We start from the raw sequence: 21,418 nt of genomic DNA on the forward strand, positions 1-21,418 counted from the left end.
TCTTTGAATCTGTGGCTAAGGTGATCAGCTGAGGAAGGTCAGGGAAACTAAATAGGAATGCCTAATTTCACTTGAGGATTAGCCTGGGAAGACCATATTTGTAAGAGGTAAGTGTATGGAACCTGTGGTCACCCAGCCCATGCATAGAATTCTCCAGAGGCCCCTGAGACTCAAGACACCCAACAGAGCTCAGAATCAGCCCCCTACAAAGCAGATATCATCTGACAAAATTCTAAAGAATTTTAGAATTTTAGAATTCTAGTCACCAGAATTTCACATTTAGAATTCTGCCTCAGTCCCAACCTGGGAGTGCATCTATATAGTCGGTCCAGACAAAACTCCAATTGCATTATTTCCCATTCCACTCCTCCTTATGCTGGTGAGATGGAAAGCTGAGAGCTATTTCAGCCAGTTGCAGTTCCAGACCACTCCAGTTGGCAGCTCAGTGAGCAACACAAAGAGGAAAGGTTTAACAATCCCCAGCCCTTGCTCTAACAATCCCCAGCCCTTACTCTAACAATTCCCAGCCCTTGCTCTCTCTAAGGGGTATGGAGCCCAAGAAGAAATGGAAAGAAGGCAGTCTGGCATAGGAAGCAAACATCCATCCTTGTAGACAGTTTTGACCACCTCAGCAGAGACAATTCTTTCCAATTCTTTCACATTTCCTTAAGAACATGTTTGTGCATGCATGCTTGTGTCTGTGTGAATTCTTGCTTTATTTGCTGCTTGGTTCATGGATACACACACACACACACATATAGAGAGGAATATACATACAGATATATTTACTTCTTCCTTTTTTCTTTTTTAATCATCTTTTTCTTTTTATTTATTTGTTATTTTGCTTTGTTTGGTCTTTTGAGGGTTAAAGGGTATTTTATTAACAGGTTTTGATTTTGTTTGTTTCTCTTGTTACTCTCTTTTTTCTTCTCCCTCTACTAGGTAAATTCTCTTTTTCCCACTTTCTCCCTCTCTATTTATTTTGCTTCTTTTTTCTGTGTTTTCTCCTCCTTCTCTATAGTTGTTAACCATTTGTATTTCTTCTTTTGAGAAATGCTCCATTTATTGATTCAGTTATTTGGGTTTGTGGTGTCAAATTGCTAAATGTTTTTTGAGTTCAAAATATTAATCCCCTGTAATAAGAGTAACTGGCAATGAATTACAAATTCATGTGTGACTATTAAAAAATAGACAAATAGATTAAAAATAAAAGTAAGGGGAAAGATGCAACATGTAAATTACTAAGAATAAGAAAACTGAGAAAATCAAAACTGCAATGAGATATCATTTCTCACCAGTTAGAATGACTATCATCAACAATAATAATAATAGTAATAAAAATGCTAACAATAATGTGGAAAAAAGGATATTCTTATATACTGTCAGGGGAATATAGCATAGCTGTTAAAAGAGTATGGAAGTTCCTCAAAAATCTAAAAACAGATCTAAAATAAGATCCAGATATCCCACTTCTGGGTATATAGCCAAAGGAAATGAAACCAGAATTTATTGATTCAAAAGCGCTTACATGTTTATTGCAATGCAATTCATAGCGGCCAAGATATGGAATCAACCTAGGTGCCCATCAGTGGATGAATGGATGAAGAAAATTTGGTAAACATACACAATATTCAGCCATCAATAATGAAATCTTGTCATTTTCAGCAAAATGGATAAAACTGGAGGACATGTTAAGTGAAATAAGCCAACACAGAAAGATAAATATCACCTGTTCTCTCTCACATGTAAAAACTAAAAAAAAAAAAAAAAAAAAAAAAGTCTTTCTGAATGTAGAAAAGTGATGACTACAAGCTGAGAAGGGTGGAAGGAGAAGGTAGATAAGGGAAGGTTGGATAATAAGCACTGAAGCACAATTAGAGAGAAGGATTGCTCTGGTATTACACAGCAGTATAATGACTACAGTTCATAATAACCTAGTGTGCATTTTATAAAGATCTGAAGGAAAGAAGCTCAAAGGCTCCAAACATAAAATGTTAAGGAGATGGAAATGCTAATTACCCGTACTTGATCAGTGAATGTTTTATGCATGTGGTGAATTATCATCTGAACCCTACTAATATACATTATATTGATACATGTTGATGATTTTTTAGTTTTTTAAAAGAAGTGATATAGACATATTAATACCAAACACAGTAGACTTTAAGATGAAGAATGTTACCAAAATTAACATATCATAATGATAAAAGAGTACATTTATCCAGAAGACATAAGAGCCCTAAATGTTTATGCTTCTAATAGTGGAGCTATTAAAAATTAATAAATTATGAAATTTATATAGCAAAAATAGACAGAACTAAGGAGAGGAATTGGTCATCTTAATTCTTTCAGTAATTGATAGGACAAGAAGGAAAAATATCAGTAATGGCTCAGAAGATTTGGAGAACTAGGCCAATCATTATGACCTAATAAAAAGACTCCTACACCTCAACACTGAAGAGCACATATTCTTCTCAAATTTCACATTAGAATTTTTACCAAGATATACTAAATTCTGGGCCAAAATACATGTCAAAAATTCTAAATTATGAGATTATATTCTATGACCACCTTAAATTAAACTGATATTAGTATCAATAAGGTATTTAGAAATAACCCCTCCCAAATACATGGAAATCAAATCAAATACATTTTTTTTTTGTACCAAGGATTGAGCCCAGGGGTGCTTAACCACTGGGCAACATCCTCAGTCCCTTTTATTTTTTACTTTAAGACAGAATCTTGCTAAGTTGCTGAAGCTGGCTTTGAACCCAGAATCCTCCTGCCTCAGCCTCCTGAGTTGCTGGAATTACAGTCATGCACCACCATGCATGGTGAAATAAAATACTTTTCAATAACCCATTAATGAAAGAATAAATAAAATAAAATAATTAGAGATAATTTTTTAAATAAATCTGAGAAGTGCAGTAAAAACAGTACTTACAGGGAAATTTATATTTTAAATTCTTACATTAAAAAATCATGATCTAAGCTTCCATCTTGGGAAACTAGGAAAAGAAGAGCAAATTAACCCAAAGTCACTATAAAACAGGAAGTAATAAATATTTAAATCAATAAAATAAAAACATATATAAAAGAGGAATAAAAAGGCAAAAACTGGATTTTCAAAAAGATTGAGAAACATGATAAATCTTTAGCTAGACTATTCAAGAAAATAAAATAAAACACAAATTGTCACTATCAGGAACAGTGAAGGAAGTACAACTATAGATCTCACATACATTTAAAGTATAAAAAGGAAATGTTACAAACAATTTATAACAATAAATTTGAAAATTTATATGATGTAGATAAATTCCATAAAAAGTCAAAGCTTTTTTACCAAAGCTTACTTAAGAAGAAACAGAAAAACCTACTTAAGACCCTTTCTATTCAAAAAGCTAAATTTTCTATGTAAACATTCCTACATGAAAAATCTTCAGGACTGGAAGGCTTTATTGGTGAAATTTATCGAAAATTTCAAAGATTGATACCAATCTTATACAAACTCTTTTAAAAATAGAAAAAAGGAAACCCTGCCTGCATATTTTATTGGATCCAGCATAATCCTGATCAAAAAGTCTAACAAAAGTATTACAAGAAAAAGAAAATTTAAAACTATCACTTTGATCATAGACATAAAAAACCTTTAACAAAATATTAGCAAATGAATCTTAATAGTAGATGTAGAAAAGGGTAACATATCATGACCAAATGGGATTTCTCAAAAGAATGAATGGTTGGCTTATCATTTGAAATCAATCAATGCAATTGCTCATATTAACACAAGTTTAAGGGGAAAACCATTTGATCATCCTAATACACACAGTAAAACTGTCTGACAAAATTCAAAATAGCATTCACGACAAAAGCTCTAAGCATGATAGGAATAGAGAGAATTTCTTCAATCTGATAAAGAAAAACTATAACATACTTAGTGAATTAATTCCCTTTAAGGTCAGAAACAAAATATTCTCAACATTCCTACTGGATATCAAACTAGAAGTACTTAGCCAAAAAGAAGAAAGATAACAAAAAGACACAAGAAAATAAACAAAAGTCATAAAGACTGCAAGGGGAGAAGTTAAAACTGTTTTAATCTGAAGGTTTCATAATTGTTTAGGAATCTGCCCTCATGAAAAAGAAAGGAAGGAAGGAGGGAAGAAGGTAAGAAGGAAGGAAGAAAGGAAGGTAGACAGGCAGGTAGCTGGCCACCCAGCCAGAAGTCAGCTGGCTAAACAGTCAGACATTACTACAACTAATTAGTGAATTTAGCAAGGCTGCATAATACAAGATGAATGTGAAAAAAAAAAAGTATAAAAGCATTAAAAAATAAGATCATGAAATTTTTAAAAATTTTCCATCACAATATCATCCAAAAACTTAAAATTCTAGGGAATAATTTAATAAAATCTGTGCAAGACATCTATGCTAAAAAAAATCACACACCACTGCAGAGAAAAGTTAAAGAAAACTGCTATAGTTCGTATGTGTCCCTACAAAATTCATATGTTGGAACTTAAATCCCAAGGTGATGGTATTAAAAGATAGGACTTTTTGGGAAATGATAGCATATTGAAGATTCTGTCCTCATGAATGAATTAGTGTTCTTCTAGATTAAGTGGAATGCTCTGCTACATTTTGCCTTTTTACCTTCTTGCCATCTGAGAACACCACAAGAAATTTTCACCAATGAGGAACAGGCCATGCACCATATCTGCTAATATCTTAATTTTAGACTTTCCAGCCTCTAAAATTGTGAGAGAATAAGTTTCTTTTCTTTATGAATTACTCAGTCTCCGGTATTTTATTATAAATGCACAAACAGGCTGAGACAAAAGTCTAAATAAATGGAGAGATAGACTATGTTCATGGATTGAAAAACTCAATATCGTCAAGCTGTTCATTCTGTCTAGATTAACCTATATATTCAATACAATCCATCATATTTTTAAAAATCTTATAATAATTGACAAATTGACTAAATTTACATGAAAACAAAAATGTCATGAGATAACCAAAACCATCTTGAAAAAAACAGTTGAAAGATTTGCATGATCTGATTTCAAGACTTACAATAAAGCAACAGTAATCAAGACAGTGGTGTGATGATAGAAAAGACAAATTAATTGGAAGATCAGAAAAGAGTCCAGCAGTAGATCCACACAAATATAGACAATTCATTTTTTGCAAAGATGCCCATATCATTCAATGAGGGAAAGGATAATCTTTTAACAAATGGTGCTGGAAATGACTGCTTATCCATGTGGAAGGAAAAAAATGCATCTTTATTCCTATTTACAGCTTCTACTAATTCCTGATGAATCATAGACATAAACATAAAATCTAAAACAATAAAGATTATAAAAGGAAACCTTAGAGAATATCTTCACAGCCTTGAAATAGACAAAGATTTCCTAAACAGGATATGAAAAACAGTCACCATAAAAGGAAACATCAATAAACCAGACTTTACCAAAATTTAAACTTCTGATCTTCAAAAGTTACAATTAAGAAAAATAAGAGCTGAACCATTGAGGAAAAAAATATTGTAATAAAGAACTAATATCTAAAATAAAGAGAAAACTCATACAGTTCTATAATAAAAAGTCAGACAACCTAACCTAAAAATGATTTTTAAAAAAATCTTAAACTAACATTTCACAAAAGAAATAAGCAACAAGTACATAAGATGCTTTTACATCATTAGTCAACAGAGAAATGCAAATTTAAAATACTCCAAGATATCACTCCACAATGGCTAAAATTTTAAAGATTGACAATACAAAGCTTCTTCCTGAGAAGAATGTAAGTTTCCACTTATGTTACACTGCTCTCTGTTGTATCCCCAGCAGCTGGCACTGAGTGGGCACCCCTGAGTTCAGTTAGGAACTTGTTGATGGTGGCTTACAGTGAAAGTCCTTCATTTGTATCTGCACGGGAAGAAGCAGCAGCTTCCAGACAGCAGGATTTCACTATTTTTACAAAAATGCCCCCAAAGTGGGAAGACACCATAAGGTTGCCAACTTTTTATTTTGCAGACTAAGAGTATTTTAAATAATTTAAATAAAGTAAAAACTGCAAAACTACCATCAGCTGTCTCATCATTTCATAAAAGTTAAAGTTCTTAACTCTTCTCACCCTTCCCCTAAAAAAGAACATAATCTCAAAAATTTTTTTCTTAAGAACCAGTGAAAAACTGGTTCTGTTATCATTCTTGTTCTCATTTTGCCACACAGAGGAATCGCTAGTCAGAGAGCCACACACTGGGGTCTTGAGGTCTTTCCAGCAAGTATCTCTTAACAGGTCAGTTTCAGCACTCAGACAGAAGATGCATCTCAAGATCAAGGACAGGCGTCAGTAAGCTTGCTCAGAAGTGAACTTAAACAATTTGCTCCTCATAAATCAAACTAGGAACTTGATGTGTCTTCAGGGAGTTGGCAGCGAAGGAGACCAGTGAGGATGGAGCTCGCACAAAAGCAGGGAGACTGGAGCCCAGCCAAAAATACCACTTGGAAAGAATACTGCCAGAGTTGAGAGTCATGAGGTAGTGTTTCAGTTGTGAGCTTGAAACTGTGTATTTTAAAATGCACAATTCCTGGAAGGTGCATGACCGAGGTAAATGAGAGAAGAAGAAAAAGAGATGGAATAAGCATTGAGTGAATGTGAGTGGTTACGAGTCAAATTGAAGAAATAAAATACGGCTTCAATCAGACCGAATTTCATGGGAGCTTGGATTTGGGCAATTTTTAGTGAGTGTTAGAAGAGACTAGGGAATGCCCACCCCTCAGCGGGGCCTGAATAAAATAATGGACCAAATCTTTACAAACGAAATGAGGGTAGAGGCAAAAGGAGGAGGGGGCAACCATGGGAAGGGGCAGGCAGTGGAGGAAAATCCACACATCCCGCAGGCAGAGGTCAAAGTCAAGTCAACAAGAAACGTAGAGTGGAATGAAGGAAAGGAGTAGGGGGTGCAAAATAAGGAGAGGGACAGTGGTTTTCCGGGTGTGGCAGGGACTTGGGGAAGGGAAGGAAAAGGAGATGCAGCAGCAGAGAAGTGAGTGCAGGAAAGAGACCCTCCCACACATTCTCTGTAGAGCAGACCATGGTGCGTGCCATGCTGGGGACAATGAGGAGGGCTTGTTGGAGCACTGCTGGACTTTCTAGCTGCTACCAGCAGTGGATATGTGTTGCACATGCCGCCATATGCAGAAAGGGGTGTTGCCACATGGACTTTTGCCAGAACATTTAATCACTGCAGCAAAGAGCAGCCTCTTCTACTGAAGCCAAGTTCCCAGCCGGCCACAAAGTTCTCTTGTTTAGCCTAATTAACAGCTAATTTAATCCTGCTTCTCCTGCCCCATCATGCCCCTTTCCATGTGTTCCACTGGTTGCTCATGGCCCTTCAGTCTTATCTCCCCCTGCTTTCCTTTCCTGATCTTTGCTTCTGTCTGACAGTTGTTCACTATTCCCCATCCTGGAAGGTCCTCAACATTCAACCCATCACTCAAATTCAGCACAGGGTCATTCTCCTTCTTCTGAGTGTTTCATGGCAGGGCAACCTCTCTTCTTTATTTTCTTGAATGTTATCTGTCAAACTTCATCTCTACCACTGAGGACCACAAATCACCTTTTTCTGGTCTCCCTAGGGATGTAAACATTTTCACCCCTGGGAAGCAACAGAGGCCTCACAACTCAGATGATGCTAAGACTTTAGTCTGACAGAGGCAGTTCAGGCAGACCTACCTTGACTTAATTCACAACAGCTCCCAACCCCCTGGTGGTCTCACTGAGGCCCTTCCTAGCAGAGGAGCATGCTAAGTCCAGTTAAGGATGCTGAGGTAGAATGGAATCAACTGAGTCAGATTTCAGCAAAGCTTGAGAGACGCATAGAAAAAAGGTTAATCTAGGGGTTCTCAAGAGAGCAGAGGGAGAAGTCCTACCTGGGAAGACATCAGAATGTTGGAGGAAAACAGGAAAAATGCACAAATCAAAAAAAGCCATGGTTTTTAAACATTTAGAAACCTACATCTAGGCTGGATTGTAAAGGTGGATCTCTGCAAAGGCCCGTGCCACCTTTTGAACACCAGAGGGCACTGTGAGGAAATTAGCAGGCTCTCCCTCCAGGTAGGGGACCACAGCCCCACCTCCTTCAGGATGGCTTTGGTGTGAACCTCTTACTATCTAGTCGCTGCCTTGATCCTAGTTCAGTGGACAACCAAGGTGAAAGGAAGGCTATGTAATTCCAGACAGCATTATTTTATTCATATCAAAGCCCAGCTATGTTCTAGGGGTTGTTTTAAACACACACACACACACACACACACACACACACACACACAACCTAAAACATCCACTGGGATTTAAAAAAGGAAAAAAAAAAAAAAAAAACATGTACTTAATTAGCTTCTTTATAAGGTAGGTAGACGTGTTCTGCCCATGTTCTGAATCATGCTCTCCAAAAGAGCTGTGTCTCCTGAGACCACTCATTCTACATTATCTTTTAGCATGACACCATGCTAAATGCTATGGAGAACACAGATGTAGAACTGCTGCTCCTTGTCTTCATAAGAACCACTATCAAAAGATTGAAAGCATTAGGGGTATGACTCAGTGGTAAGTGGTAAAGCTCTTCCCTAGCATTCAGGAAGCCCTGGGTTCAATCCCCAGCACAGAAGCTGGGAAGCGGGGAGAAAGAGAAAGAGAGACAGACAGACTAAAAGTCACCAAAGTGCATTTCTGAGAAATAATTATAATTCAGCCTTAAAAGGAAGTACCCTCGTGACCTCCTAGCTCCCACTCTGCTTCTTGTCCAGTCCCCATCCCCTCCAGACATCCCTCTGTGCTGTGCTGCTTGTGAGGGCCTCCTCCCAGCCCTGGTAAAGCCCCCATCACACACTATCTGAGTGATAACTGTATTTCATGTATTTAGCTCATAGGAACCTCCTCTCATCAATGTATTTTCTAAAACATCAGAAACCCCAAACACAGAGGGGAGCTTGCAGCAGAAGTTAAGGACTCTTTATGAGTTTAGGTCCTGCCTGCCTACATAGAGCTCTTAACATCCCAGCCAGGTGGGACTGGAAGTCATCATTAAGATGGTGACATCACATGGTACCCCACAAATATGTACAATTTTATATGTCAACTAAAGTTATTTAAAATAAAAAATAAATAAAACTGATACACTTAAAACACAATGAAGCACCAATTTTCATCTACCAAAACAGTAACAATGATGCACTAGAATCCACCTTATGGAAGTATTCAGATTAAGCCAAGTCATGACTTGGGAAAAAAACAAGATGAAATATTTTAAACCACTTAAACATCCCATAATAAAAGGTTAGTTGCACACTTTGAGACACATCCATTCAATGAAATGTTATGAGGAGCCTTGTACAAGTGTCTGATAAGTATTTGTTGATTAATTTTTAATACTTTCAAAGAATGGTAGTGATGTTTCTGTAATGTGTCTCAAAAGATAAAGACCTGTAAATACAATGTCATAATACTGACAAATACTGTTTATTTTTAAAAACACGGTAAGAAAATGTTTAAAACTTATAAGGCTAAATTATAATTATTTCCCAGAGATGAGATTTAGGTGGGTGACTTTTAGTCTCTCCCCCCACTTTTTTTCTTTTGGTGGTGGTGGTGCAGTGAATTGAACCCAGGGCCTATGCATGTTAGGCAAGCACCCTAACACTAAGCCATATCCCCAGTCCTTTTTAGTTTCTTCTTGATAGTTGTCAAATACTGTCCAAAGTCAGAAAATAAGGCAAGACTTATTTAAAGACCCCAGTTAAGTCCCATTTCTTGTGTCCAGCACTACCCTTGGTGCCCCCAACCCTTCCTTACCGGGGGGCAGGGCTCGCAGGTGGTCTTCCTGCACTCCAGCTTGAATCCAGAGATGGCCCCCACCTGCATGGTGCAGTGGCAGGTTGTGCACACATCCACCATCACACTCTTCCCAGGCTAGAAGCAGAGACACCAGGGTCAGGCCTCCCCAGTGTCCCCAGGTCCCCTCTGCCACCTCATCTCCTCAAGTCAGGGCCTGCCCAAATGCCCATGGCTACCATGAGCCCTCACTGCATTGCTCCTCCTGTCTCTGGTGGCCCACTCCCTACCTGCCCTTCCACCTTGAGTATGGAGAGGGTAACTGTGAGGACTTTCATGCCAAAGAAGAAGCTGGAGCAGTGGGAGAGGGGGACATAGAAATGTGCACAGTGACTTCAGTGTGCTTCTTTGTGGGCACAAGAAATGCCCACATTCCTGGGGAAATGGAGGGCAAGACAGCAGGACCAGGCCCTAGAAATGGGGAAGACAGTCCCAGCCTAGCTCCAGGACACCTAAAAACCCCACAGGCAGTACAAAATGCAGTGTACGGCAAGTATCATGGGTTTCTTTCATTTCCACTTCAGAATGACTGGGTTGTCCAACCAGGACCCCCTTCCCTGTCCCTACCAGTTGCTCCAGAGAAGAGGGCAGCAGCTCACCCCAATGATGGTGCCATTGAGCATACAGGCCTCCACAGGCTCTGCGGGAGAGAGAAGTACAGAATGTGAGCACAAATATACCCTCCCTAAACCGGGCACAGGCCTGTTCCCCTCAGGAACTTCCCTTCCATGGCCCAGCCTCCCTCTTCTGTCTGCTGGTCCTTCTCCCTGACCAACCCCCAGGCACTGTGGGTCCCACAGGCAGAGCTCATAGTGGCCGCCTTCCCTGCTTCCTGGCAAGGGAGCACAGGGCTGCCCAGTTCCTCACCACACAGCCTACAGTGAGAAGGGCCTCATACATTCTCAAAGGATGATGCTTGTTTACATGAATTTATATTTCAGGGATGGGTGGGAAGATGTTTGAGTTTATGAAAGAATGAAATTCTACGCTTGGAACTTCTAGTCCCAAGAGAAACTCTCATAGAGAATTCAGAGCAAGGTGGTGGCAAGGTGATTTTTGTTGCTGATTCTATTTGTTTGTTTATCCACTGACAGGGCTAGGGGGTGACCAGTTGGAACACCTCTCCTTCGGTAAAGCAGTGCAGCATGATTGAAAAGGTGATCTCCAGAATCAGAGGAGCCTGGGGTCAAATCCCAGTTCTACCACTCAATAACATGATGACAACTATGTGAAGTAATAAGGAGCACAGAGCTGAGGACACGGTGACTCCAGGAAATTGTTGTTTTTCTCCATTAATTTGTTTTCCCAAATGCATTAGGAACGAATGGGAAGATTTTAGTCCTATCCATTTCCCTGAGTTACTAATAAGGCAAAGAATTCAGGACCCAAAAGAGGAAAGAGAAGTTTGAAGGAGGATCCTGGCCCAGCTCAGGCCCTGGCCAGGATGCCTTACCGCAGCGACAGTTGGGGCAACACTCTGAGGTCTTACAGCTCAGTTGGAAGCCCGTGGGACAGGTGGGAACATCCAGCTGGGGACAGGAAACATTCCTCTGTTGCACAAAGACCTCCTCCTTCACTCGGACACACTCATTGATGAGGCAGGGGTTCTCAGGGGTGGCCCACTGAGAGCCAACCTGCAGAACACCACAGGCAGTCAAAATGTGCCAGGCAAGGCTCAGGTCCAAGGTCCCAAAGGCAGGGTACTATTTTCAGGGAGCTGGTTGGGTCCAGGAGGTGAACTCCAGTTCAGTATCCAAGTCCCAACCACAGGGAAGCCACAGAGGAAATCCATGGGGTTTATCTCAGTGAGTTCCACTCAGTGAGTCCAGGTCAAAGATCACCCTGACCAAGATGGTAGAGGGGAAGATGGTGCCATACAGCCATCTTCATCCACATGAGTTAAGCCAAGGAATGCTCCCTGCCATCCTCATTATTGGCTTTGAGCTAAGCTCAGAGACTCAATGGCAAGAAACAGCAGTGTGGACTGACAGAAAAGAGAGGCAAAGAGGAAGTCCAACCATATCCCAGCTTAGCACTACTTTCCATTCATATGGGGAGAGGGGGAGATGGCAGGAGGCTGGGAATGCTGAACCCAGATTCCTACAGTTCTGCAATCTGTTCCTGAAGCACCTAGGCCTACAGATGGGTAACCTGGTGTCAGAGATTGGTTCCATAGCAAAGAGAACTGAAAAGGCCCAAAACCATGGTCCAAAAGAGTCACCAGGAGACTGTGCCTACAAACAGCTTTAGAGTGAAAGTTGTCTGCGTGGGCAGCATCCAGACACACTGCCTAATTTCCCCAACCCCTGATCACTTTCTTCCTAGTCCAAATGAGGAGCAGAAGATGCCAGATACTTGCAGCCATTCTCTCCACTTCCTATTCTGATTCACCAGGATTAAACCTTCTGCAGGCCACTGTTGAGTCTTGGCCATGGGTCCCATTAAGAGGACCCTTTCCTGCCCACCCCCACTGGTCCCTGACATGTTCCCAGCAGCAAAGCTATTGCTTATACTCAAGTCCTATAGATAAGATGGAGACTTGAGTTGGAGGAGAGACACTGGGGTTACCTTGTGTTTTGCAAACACTGATGTGGAACAAGGCTGTGTGAGCCTGGGGCGTGAGGGCGTCATTAAAGACAGGGAAAGGACAGAATAGTGAGCCCCAAAGGGACAAGCATACAGCCACCACTAGAATGGACCAGCCTCTGATCTGAGCAAGCCTTGCCTCTGGGTATGCCTCTGGGTAAGATGAACAAAACCTGCCTCAGTCCAGGATGGATGGGAGACAAAAACACTAATAGGGTGGTAAGGGGCACACATGGAAGGGACATTCACAAGTAAATTGGATTCTAAGGGGTCAGTAGAAACCCATCTGAAAAAACTCAATGAGTCATTTCATTATCTCTGAGGAGGAGAATGGCGATGGGCTTGGGTAAGAGATGGACCTGTCTGGGGCAAGATGATTAACCCTTTGCCTTATTCTCTATTAAGGAAAGTATATTGGTCTTACTAGAAGGAGCCAGAGGGGAAGGCCCATGTGGGTGCCTTACATTCTTCCAGTACCTGCCCCTGAGACTGCCAGAGTTTAACACTACCCAGTTCATCCTTCTAATCAGAAGAAAAGAATTGCTCTTATCCTGGCATCAAGACTTAAATTCCCTAGGAGAAAATCCTCTGTGATTAGGAAAATGGCTTTTGATAAGCACCAGAGTTAAAGTAAGCACCTGGGGCCCCAGGAGACCGCTAAGCTGCTGTGCCTTCAGAGAAGGAATTTCGCTGGGATGGGGAACTAGACACTAGACAGGGGAAGACAAGAGTGGGGAGTTGGAGGGTCAACAGCATGGCAAGACACTACACCCAGACCTCTGGAAATAGCGGAGGGACTTCTGGAACAGAGATATTGTTTACTTCCCTGAATTATAAATTTCTCCACCTCCCTAAAATCATCAGGGAGGTTTCAGTGGAAAGGTCTGAGGCCTGGGTTGGTGTGGCACCAAACTGTACTCACAGATCCCTAAAGCACCTGAGATTCACAGGTGAACAGGAGAGTGTAAGTCCTCTGAGGGTTCATGGAGTTCTCACAGAGGGCATTGGGTTCTCCCAAAATCCATAAAATGGAAGTCTGAGACAGCTTTAACTAGTTTTTAAGTGGTAAGGTAATCCCAGCTGGTATTCAAATAATATCAACAGCTGGATTAAACAGCCCATGGGGAAAGCTAATGGCAGGGAGTAGGACAAAACCCAGGTTGACACTGGATCACGGAATGGAGCCCCAGACTGGTCGGCCGCTGCCCTCCTTCCCACTCTCCCTAGGGCCTAGACTTACACTCTTCCAGTAAGACTGGGAGTCCCCCCGTGGTGATCCAGTCACCACCTCACAAGCAGATGGCAGGCACCTTCCACAGCACTCGCCTTCATGGAGGACGTAGGTGGAGCCCTGAAAACGGAAAGAACAGTCACAACAGGCCAGCAGCTAAGACACTGGTGTTCTTACCTACTGCTCATGTGTACTGAGCCCTGAGGTTTGAAGTGACATTTGGTCTGGAAATTTTCATCTTTGTTGCCCACTAGCCTCAGGACCATGTTAAGAAGTGGTGAGAAGCATCAAGCGCTGAGTTCGGTGTTAACACCAGCTGAAGAGATTGAACCTGTCTTTGGAAAGGTTCTACTTTGAGATCAAGATCTAGTCCAATGGCTAAATAATCTGACCTTCACTGGGGCCAAATTTGGGGCCCATCCTTGAGTAGGAAGAATGCTCAGGGCTGATCACCTCTACCAGATAAGTTCCCTGATCCCAGCATTTCTTACCACTTGTACAGTTTGAATCCTAAATGTCCCACAAAGGCCCATGTGTTAAAGGCTTGATCAGCAGCCAGTGGCACTATTAGGAGGTGGTAAGACCTTTAGAAAACGTGACGTAGTGGAAGGAAGTTAGGTCATTGGAGGTGTGTCCTTGAAGTGGATATTGGGACCCCTGCCCTTTAATGTCTCTATTTCTCTCGCTGCTTCCCAGCTGCCATGAGTTGAGCAGCTTTGTTCCACTGTGAACTCCTTGCCATAATGTTCTGCCTCATATTAGACCCCAAAGCAATGAATCAACTGTGTATGGACTGAATCTCTGAAACTGTGAACCAAAATGAACCTTTCTTCCTTTTAAGTTATTTTCTCAAATATTTTGTCACAACAACAGAAAGCTAAGGCACCACTTTGCAAAAAGATGAGCTTCTCCTGCATGTTACTTGCCAATTACCTAGTAGTTTAGGAGATATAGTAAAGAAAAAAATAAAGAGTTCAACTTTCTCTAGAAAACCTGACAGGGAGACTAGCATCCTGGGAGTGTGTTGGCTCATCTTGCCTCTTGAAGTTCCTCTAAAACATTAGGAATTTGGATTGAAACCTTCCTCTAAAAATCTATGTACAAACAATAGGCAAGACAATGACTGGGAGGGTGTCCCAGGAACCAGGGGCAAAGATCCAGAACAAGGTTTCAACTCAGAGCAGTGTCCTTTAAGAGAGAAGGAATAACCTTGGCTGTCCAGGATGGGTGGGAACGTGAATCCTGCCTAGCTCCCCAAGCACATGCACCAGCAGGGCCAAATCAGAAGAGGTGCACAACGCTGCCTCTCCCGGGGCAGCACAAGCACCCCAGAGACTTGCCTCAAGCTCACACCTCCTCCATGGGACCTGTTGACATCCCTACCCACGTCAGAGCAGTACGTAGGAAGCTGTCCCCAGTCTTTTATCAGCTGAGATTTTAGTCATTTATTGTGCATTGAAGAGGTGCTAGGTACTATGGGGGAGTTCACAAATTAGAATAATACACTACACATCCTACTATAACACAGAACATAGAAATGTCATAAAAGAAACAGGTTTACCCTGAAGAGAGTCAGTAATACCGTGAGGGATCTAGTGTCATTCCTACAAGCCTTGCTAAGTGATCTGGATGTGTGCACCCTTTCTGTCTTCTGATGCATCCCACCCTGGGCAAGCACATTGTCAATGTCACAAATGGTTCCCAAACCAAATAACTTGATCCCAAAGACCTCATCCATGTGGAGTTGCAACCAGATTCCATAAACCTATATACAAATGAAATTTATAAGAAAATGTAATTTCTCCATAGAAGAAGTTGGCCTGCAGCAGCAGATGGATGGAGAGAAAAGACAGAGATCTATGGGACATATGGAGAGAAATGTCATAGGACCATTTATCTCACCTTTTATTTCTAGGAGATTCCTCTGTGTCTCTCCCATAAACCTTTTTATTTTAGCTAGCTTGGGTGGGTTCTAGTCTTTGCAATTAAAATACCCTACTAAAAAAAGTATATTGGGTGCCAATTTTACAAAAATGACCTCTAAACAGCATTCTCTTTGTTTGACGGCAAAATACTGCCATCACTTCCCATGGCCTGTGGAAGGAGATGGAGATCACAGAGTTTCCAAAATTTAGCATTCCCAAAAGTCACACCAGAATTCCACAGTAGCATCTTCTCTCAAAGGTACCTTGCAGTTCCACTCATTCTCATTACCAGCAAGGCAGAGAGAATGGCAGGTGAACTAACCAGCTCTCCCATTTCTGAATTCATTTCCAGACCCTCTCTTCTGTCATTAAGCCATATACCCCAAGCAGCATCAAGAGTCCGGCCTTCACTGCTCCTAACCTTTACAAAAGCAATCACAAGATATATATCCTTGCATGTCCTGGCACCTCTTCTTTTAACATGACTACTGTTAAAAAGAAAGCAATAATAACAGCAATATGCCAATATACAGAGTCTGACCCACCCATGATTCTCCCTGAAGACTGTTGCTCCCTTCTTCTAAGGTCTGATCAGTCTTCAAGGTGCAAAACTGTGGATCTTAAGAGGTAGGTCACAACAAATTGAATTTGGGGAACACTGATCATGTTTCCTGTACCTCAAATTAAAAACATGACCCAAAAACCACCATTCTATGTAGAAATGTTGTGGTACCTTGAAACTGGAACAATCACAGAAAATTCAGAACATATGTCTGTTCTGGGGAAACTGAAGGTGGAAGAGAGAGAGAGAAATCAAGTCTTCTTCTCTGGGCATTTAATCCTTCCATGTCTCTGCTCAAACCAACTCTGCCAGCCCCCGGTGCTTAAGACCACACAGCAGAGGACCGTTAGTCAAGGATCAAATCATGGAAGGATGGCACAGCCATCCTTCTTTCATGCTTCTTTCTTCTTACCCGGACCTATCCTCCTCTTTCTTGCACTTTCTGGCTTTGAACCAGAGGTTACCACAGGGCCTTTCTTGCCCCTTCTGGAGATCCCCTCCCCTACTTCCCTGACCCCATGCAGAATGCAAGCCCTGTGCCCCACTCACCGGCCGACAACTGTCTTCACAGGGCTTCTGGGAACACTGGGCCACACGCAGGCCCATCACAGCATCCTCCATGTCCGTGCATGTGCACACGTCACAGCCCTCCTCCCAGAACTGGCCCACTGGGTAGATGGTGCCTCGGTGGACGCACACCTGCAGACAAAAGGTTTCTGTGAGTGAACTCATTTGATGCATTTAAGCAAATGGTCAGTAAGCTTCTACTATGTGGAAGCTGCTCTAGGTGCTGAGAAAACAGCAAGAAATAAAGCCAGTATGTTCTTTGCCTACATGGAGGGATGCTTCAGAGGTAGATTTTGTGTTCCTCCCTTCCCCTCCCACCAGCCTTAGAAAAGCCATTCCCCACCCCACCCTTGAGGGTGGTCCCTTGTAAGCCCTTCATGGTCCACAGGATTGGCTATAACACACTGGCTACCTTGGTCCATTTTCATCACTAAACATTGAACTCCTTCTTGGGTCACACAGAAGCTGTACCCAAGTTTAGACCCAGGAATGACCTTAGACTTGAAACCCATCCACATCTAGCCCTCTGTCTGCTTAGGAGCAGACAAAGTAAAAGAAGGTTGGGGAGGTGCTATGAGTGTGTGAGCTTCCCCACACAGTGATGAGGAACACAAGAAGGAAAGACAGTGAAACACAACATGGGCTATGTTTGAGAAAATGGATCCTATCTGGAAGAATCATAGATTATAGAAAAAATGTGAGAGATGAAATTACAAAAACTGGTTGGAATTGGGACATTTAAAGCCAGAGATGTGTGCTCAGATAGTATTTTATTGGAATGAGTTGCTAAGGAAGCTGTTTGATCCAGGGACAAGTTTAGAAATTTTGACAGTTTTTTAAAAAATTAATCACAAGTATGCCCTCCAAAACTCTGCAGAACAGGTCTCTACCCTCAATTACTGATCCTATACCTACTCCATCTTCTAGCTTTGGTATAATGAACTATTCACAGAGACACCTTGTTCTATTAAGATTCTTCCTAGAAGACATTACCAATATCTAGCAAAAGAACATGCATATTCACCATTCGACCCAGAATCTTGCCTCTAAGCTATCCCAAACACACATTAGCATCATAGCATTTATCCCACCTTTCCTAAAGTAATTCTGTTTCAGGGTAACCAAAAACAGATGGGAAAGGGCCAGACACTCCAGCTTCTCGGAGCAGGCCCCCCAGTGAGAGCCTTTCTGCACACAACCAGCTCCAAGTGACAGCTCCGGCCTGCCCACACGCTGCTTCAGAGGCCAGGACAGGGCAGCCAGGGACTTCCCAAGCAGCCCGGCTCCCTCCGGCGGGAAAGTGCCTTTGTAGGCTAGCTTCTCGGAGCAGACCGCCCAGTGAGAGCCTTTCTACACAGAGCCAGCCACAAGTCCCCAAGCCAGCGGAGACCTCCAACCCGCAAGCAGCCTCTGGGACCAGAGCAGGGCAGCCAGAGACCTCTCCAGGCAGCCCTGCCCCCCTCCGGCCCACAGGCTTTTTCAACAGGGCGATCCAAGATGGCAGACTAGAGGGTGACTGCATCTCCAGTCGCTCCAGAACCCAGGATTCAAGAAGGGGAGGCACTGAGAGACTCGGACTAAAATAGAACCACGGGGTGAGTCTCCCCGACCTGGTGAAGCTCGGCGCAGGTGGCAGGCCCAGATTCGGGCGGCTTATTAGAGTAGGGCAGGGCAGCTAGAGTCTTCTCCAGGCAGCCCTGGGCACTCCAGCGGTGGGTTCCTCCCACACGGCCAGCTTCTCGGAGCAGGCCCCCCAGTGAGAGCTTTTCTACACAAAGCCAGCTCCAAGCCCTGGAACCAGTAGCGGGCTAGGGACAGCTTTCTTCAGAAGTACTGCATTATCAAGTTACTCCAAGACTTCAGGCTACTGAAGGCTGGGAGGTGATACACTGGAAATCTACAGGGACACTATAAGCAAATAGAGGAAATCTGCAATATCACAGAGTCCCACTGACATCTGACCAATATGAGAAAACAAGGGAAGAAAATGTCCCAAACAAACCTAGATACTATATCAATAAAACCCAATGATAGCACAGCAGAAGATATGTCAGAAAGGGAGTTCAGAATGTACATAATTAAAACAATCAGGGAAGCAAATGAGAAGATGAAAGAGCAAATGCAGGCATTGAAGGAGGAGATGAAAGAGCAAATGCAGGCATTAAATGATTGCACCAATCCACAGTTAAAAGGGCAAATACGGGAAGCAAGAAATCATTTCAATAAAGAGTTAGAGATACTGAAAAAAAAACAAACAGAAATCCTTGAAATGAAGGAAACAATAAACGAAGTTAAAAATTCCATAGAAAGCATAACCAATAAGATAGAACACCTGGAAGACAGAACCTCAGATATTGAAGACAAAATATTTAATCTTGAAAACAAAGTTGACCAAATAGAAAAGATGGTAAGAAATCATGAACAGAATCTACAAGAATTATGGGATATCATGAAAAGGCCAAATTTAAGAATTATTGGGATTGAGGAAGGCTTAGAGAAACAAACCAAAGGAATGAACAATCTATTCAATGAAATAATATCAGAAAATTTCCCAAATCTGAAGAATGAAATGGAAAACCAAGTACAAGAGGCTTATAGGACTCCAAATATACAAAATTACAACAGACCTACAACAAGGCACATACAAAATAAAGACATACAAAATAAAGACAGAATTTTAAAGGCTGCAAGAGAAAAGAATCAAATTACATTAAGGGGGAAACCAATAAGACTATCAGCAGATTTTTCAACCCAGACCCTAAAAGCTAGAAGGGCCTGGAACAACATTTACCAAGCCCTGAAAGAAAACGGATGCCAACCAAGAATCTTATACCCAGCAAAACTTACTTTCAGATTTGATGATGAAATAAGATCCTTCCATGATAAACAAAAGCTAAAGGAATTCACAAAAAGAAAGCCGGCATTACAGAACATTCTCAGCAAAATATTCCATGAGGAAGAGATGAAAAACAACGATGCAAATCAGCAACGGGAGGAACTAGCCTAAAGGAATAGCCAAATAAAGGAGAAACCAAACCATGTCAAAAAAAACAAAAATGAGTCAAATGACTGGGAATACAAATCATATCACAATAATAACCCTGAATGTTAATGGCCTGAATTCATTAATCAAAAGACATAGACTGGCAGATTGGATTAAAAAGAAAAATCCAACAATATGCTGCCTGCAAGAGACTCATCTCATAGAAAGAGATACCCATAGACTAAAGGTGAAAGGATGGGAAAAAACATACCATGCACATGGACACAGCAAAAAAGCTGGAGTATCCATCCTCATTTCAGATAATGTGGACTTCAAGCCAAAACTAGTCAGAAGGGATAAAGAAGGACATTACATACTGCTTAAGGGAAGCATAAATCAGTATGACATAACAATCATAAATATCTATGCCCCGAACATTGGCTCATCCATGTACATCAAACAAATCCTTCTCAATTCCAGAAATCAAATAGACCCCAACACAATAATACTAGGTGATTTTAACACACCTCTCTCACCGCTGGATAGATCGTCCAAACAAAAATTGAATAAAGAAACCATAGATCTCAATAACACAATAAACAATTTAGACTTAACCGACTTATATAGAATATACCATCCAACAAAGAACGAATACACTTTCTTCTCAGCAGCACATGGATCCTTCTCTAAATAGACCGTGTTTCATGCCACAAAGCTACTGATAGCAAATACAAGAAGATAGAGATACTACTTTGTACTCTATCAGATCATAATGGATTGAAATTATAAATAAATGACAGAATAAAAAACAGAAACTTCTCCAATACTTGGAGATTAAATAATACACTATTATATGATGAATGGATAACAGAAGACATCAGGAGGGAAATAAAAAAATTCTTAGAAGTAAATGAGAACAAAGACACATCATATCAAAACCTCTGGGACACTATGAAAGCAGTACATAGAGGAAGATTTATTTCATGGGGCGCATTCAACAAAAGAAGTAGAAATTAACAAATAAACGACTTAACACTACAGCTCAAAGTCGTAGAAAAAGAAGAGCAGACCAACACCAAAAGTAGTAGAAGACAGGAAATAGTTAAAATCAGAGCCAAAATCAACAAAATTGAAACAAAAGAAACAATCAGAAAAATTAACAAAATAAATAGTTGGTTCTTTGAAAAAATAAACAAAATTGATAAACCCTTAGCCACACTAACAAAGAGAAAGAGGGAGAAAACTCAAATTACTAAAATTCGGAATGAACAAGGAAATATCACAACAGACATGAGTGAAATACAAAACATAATTAGAAGCTATTTTGAAAATCTATACTCCAACAAAACAGAAAACCTCGAAGACATCAACAAGTTTCTAGAGACATATGAATTACCTAAACTGAACAAGGAGGACATACACAACTTAAATAAATCAATTTCAAGCAATGAAATAGAAGAGGTCACCAAAAGCCTACCAACAAGGAAAAGTCCGGGACCAGATGGGTTCTCAGCTGAGTTCTACAAAACCTTTAAGGAAGAGCTCATTCCAATACTTCTCAAAGTATTCCATAAAATAGAAGAGGAGGGAACCCTCCCAAACTCATTCTATGAAGCCAATATCACCCTGATACCTAAACCAGACAGAGACACATTGAGGAAAGA

The 21,418-nt window shown here is 41.2% G+C and overlaps 1 protein-coding gene across 1 annotated transcript in view; it reads right to left on the reverse strand.

Annotated features, from left to right (window-relative positions):
* The window catches only part of VWF (von Willebrand factor), a gene marked incomplete at its 5' end in the record, with an annotated part of 156,788 nt that overhangs the window by 6,554 nt on the left and 128,816 nt on the right, over window positions 1-21,418 (reverse strand). The window contains 5 exon segments of the mRNA XM_079142379.1: window positions 9,862-9,978; window positions 10,500-10,540; window positions 11,354-11,534; window positions 13,727-13,837; window positions 16,754-16,903. Coding sequence (XP_078998505.1) covers window positions 9,862-9,978; window positions 10,500-10,540; window positions 11,354-11,534; window positions 13,727-13,837; window positions 16,754-16,903 — 600 coding nt within the window.

Source organism: Sciurus vulgaris (assembly GCF_902686455.1).
Source record: "Sciurus vulgaris genome assembly, chromosome: 5".
Classification (NCBI taxonomy): Eukaryota; Metazoa; Chordata; class Mammalia; order Rodentia; family Sciuridae; genus Sciurus; species Sciurus vulgaris.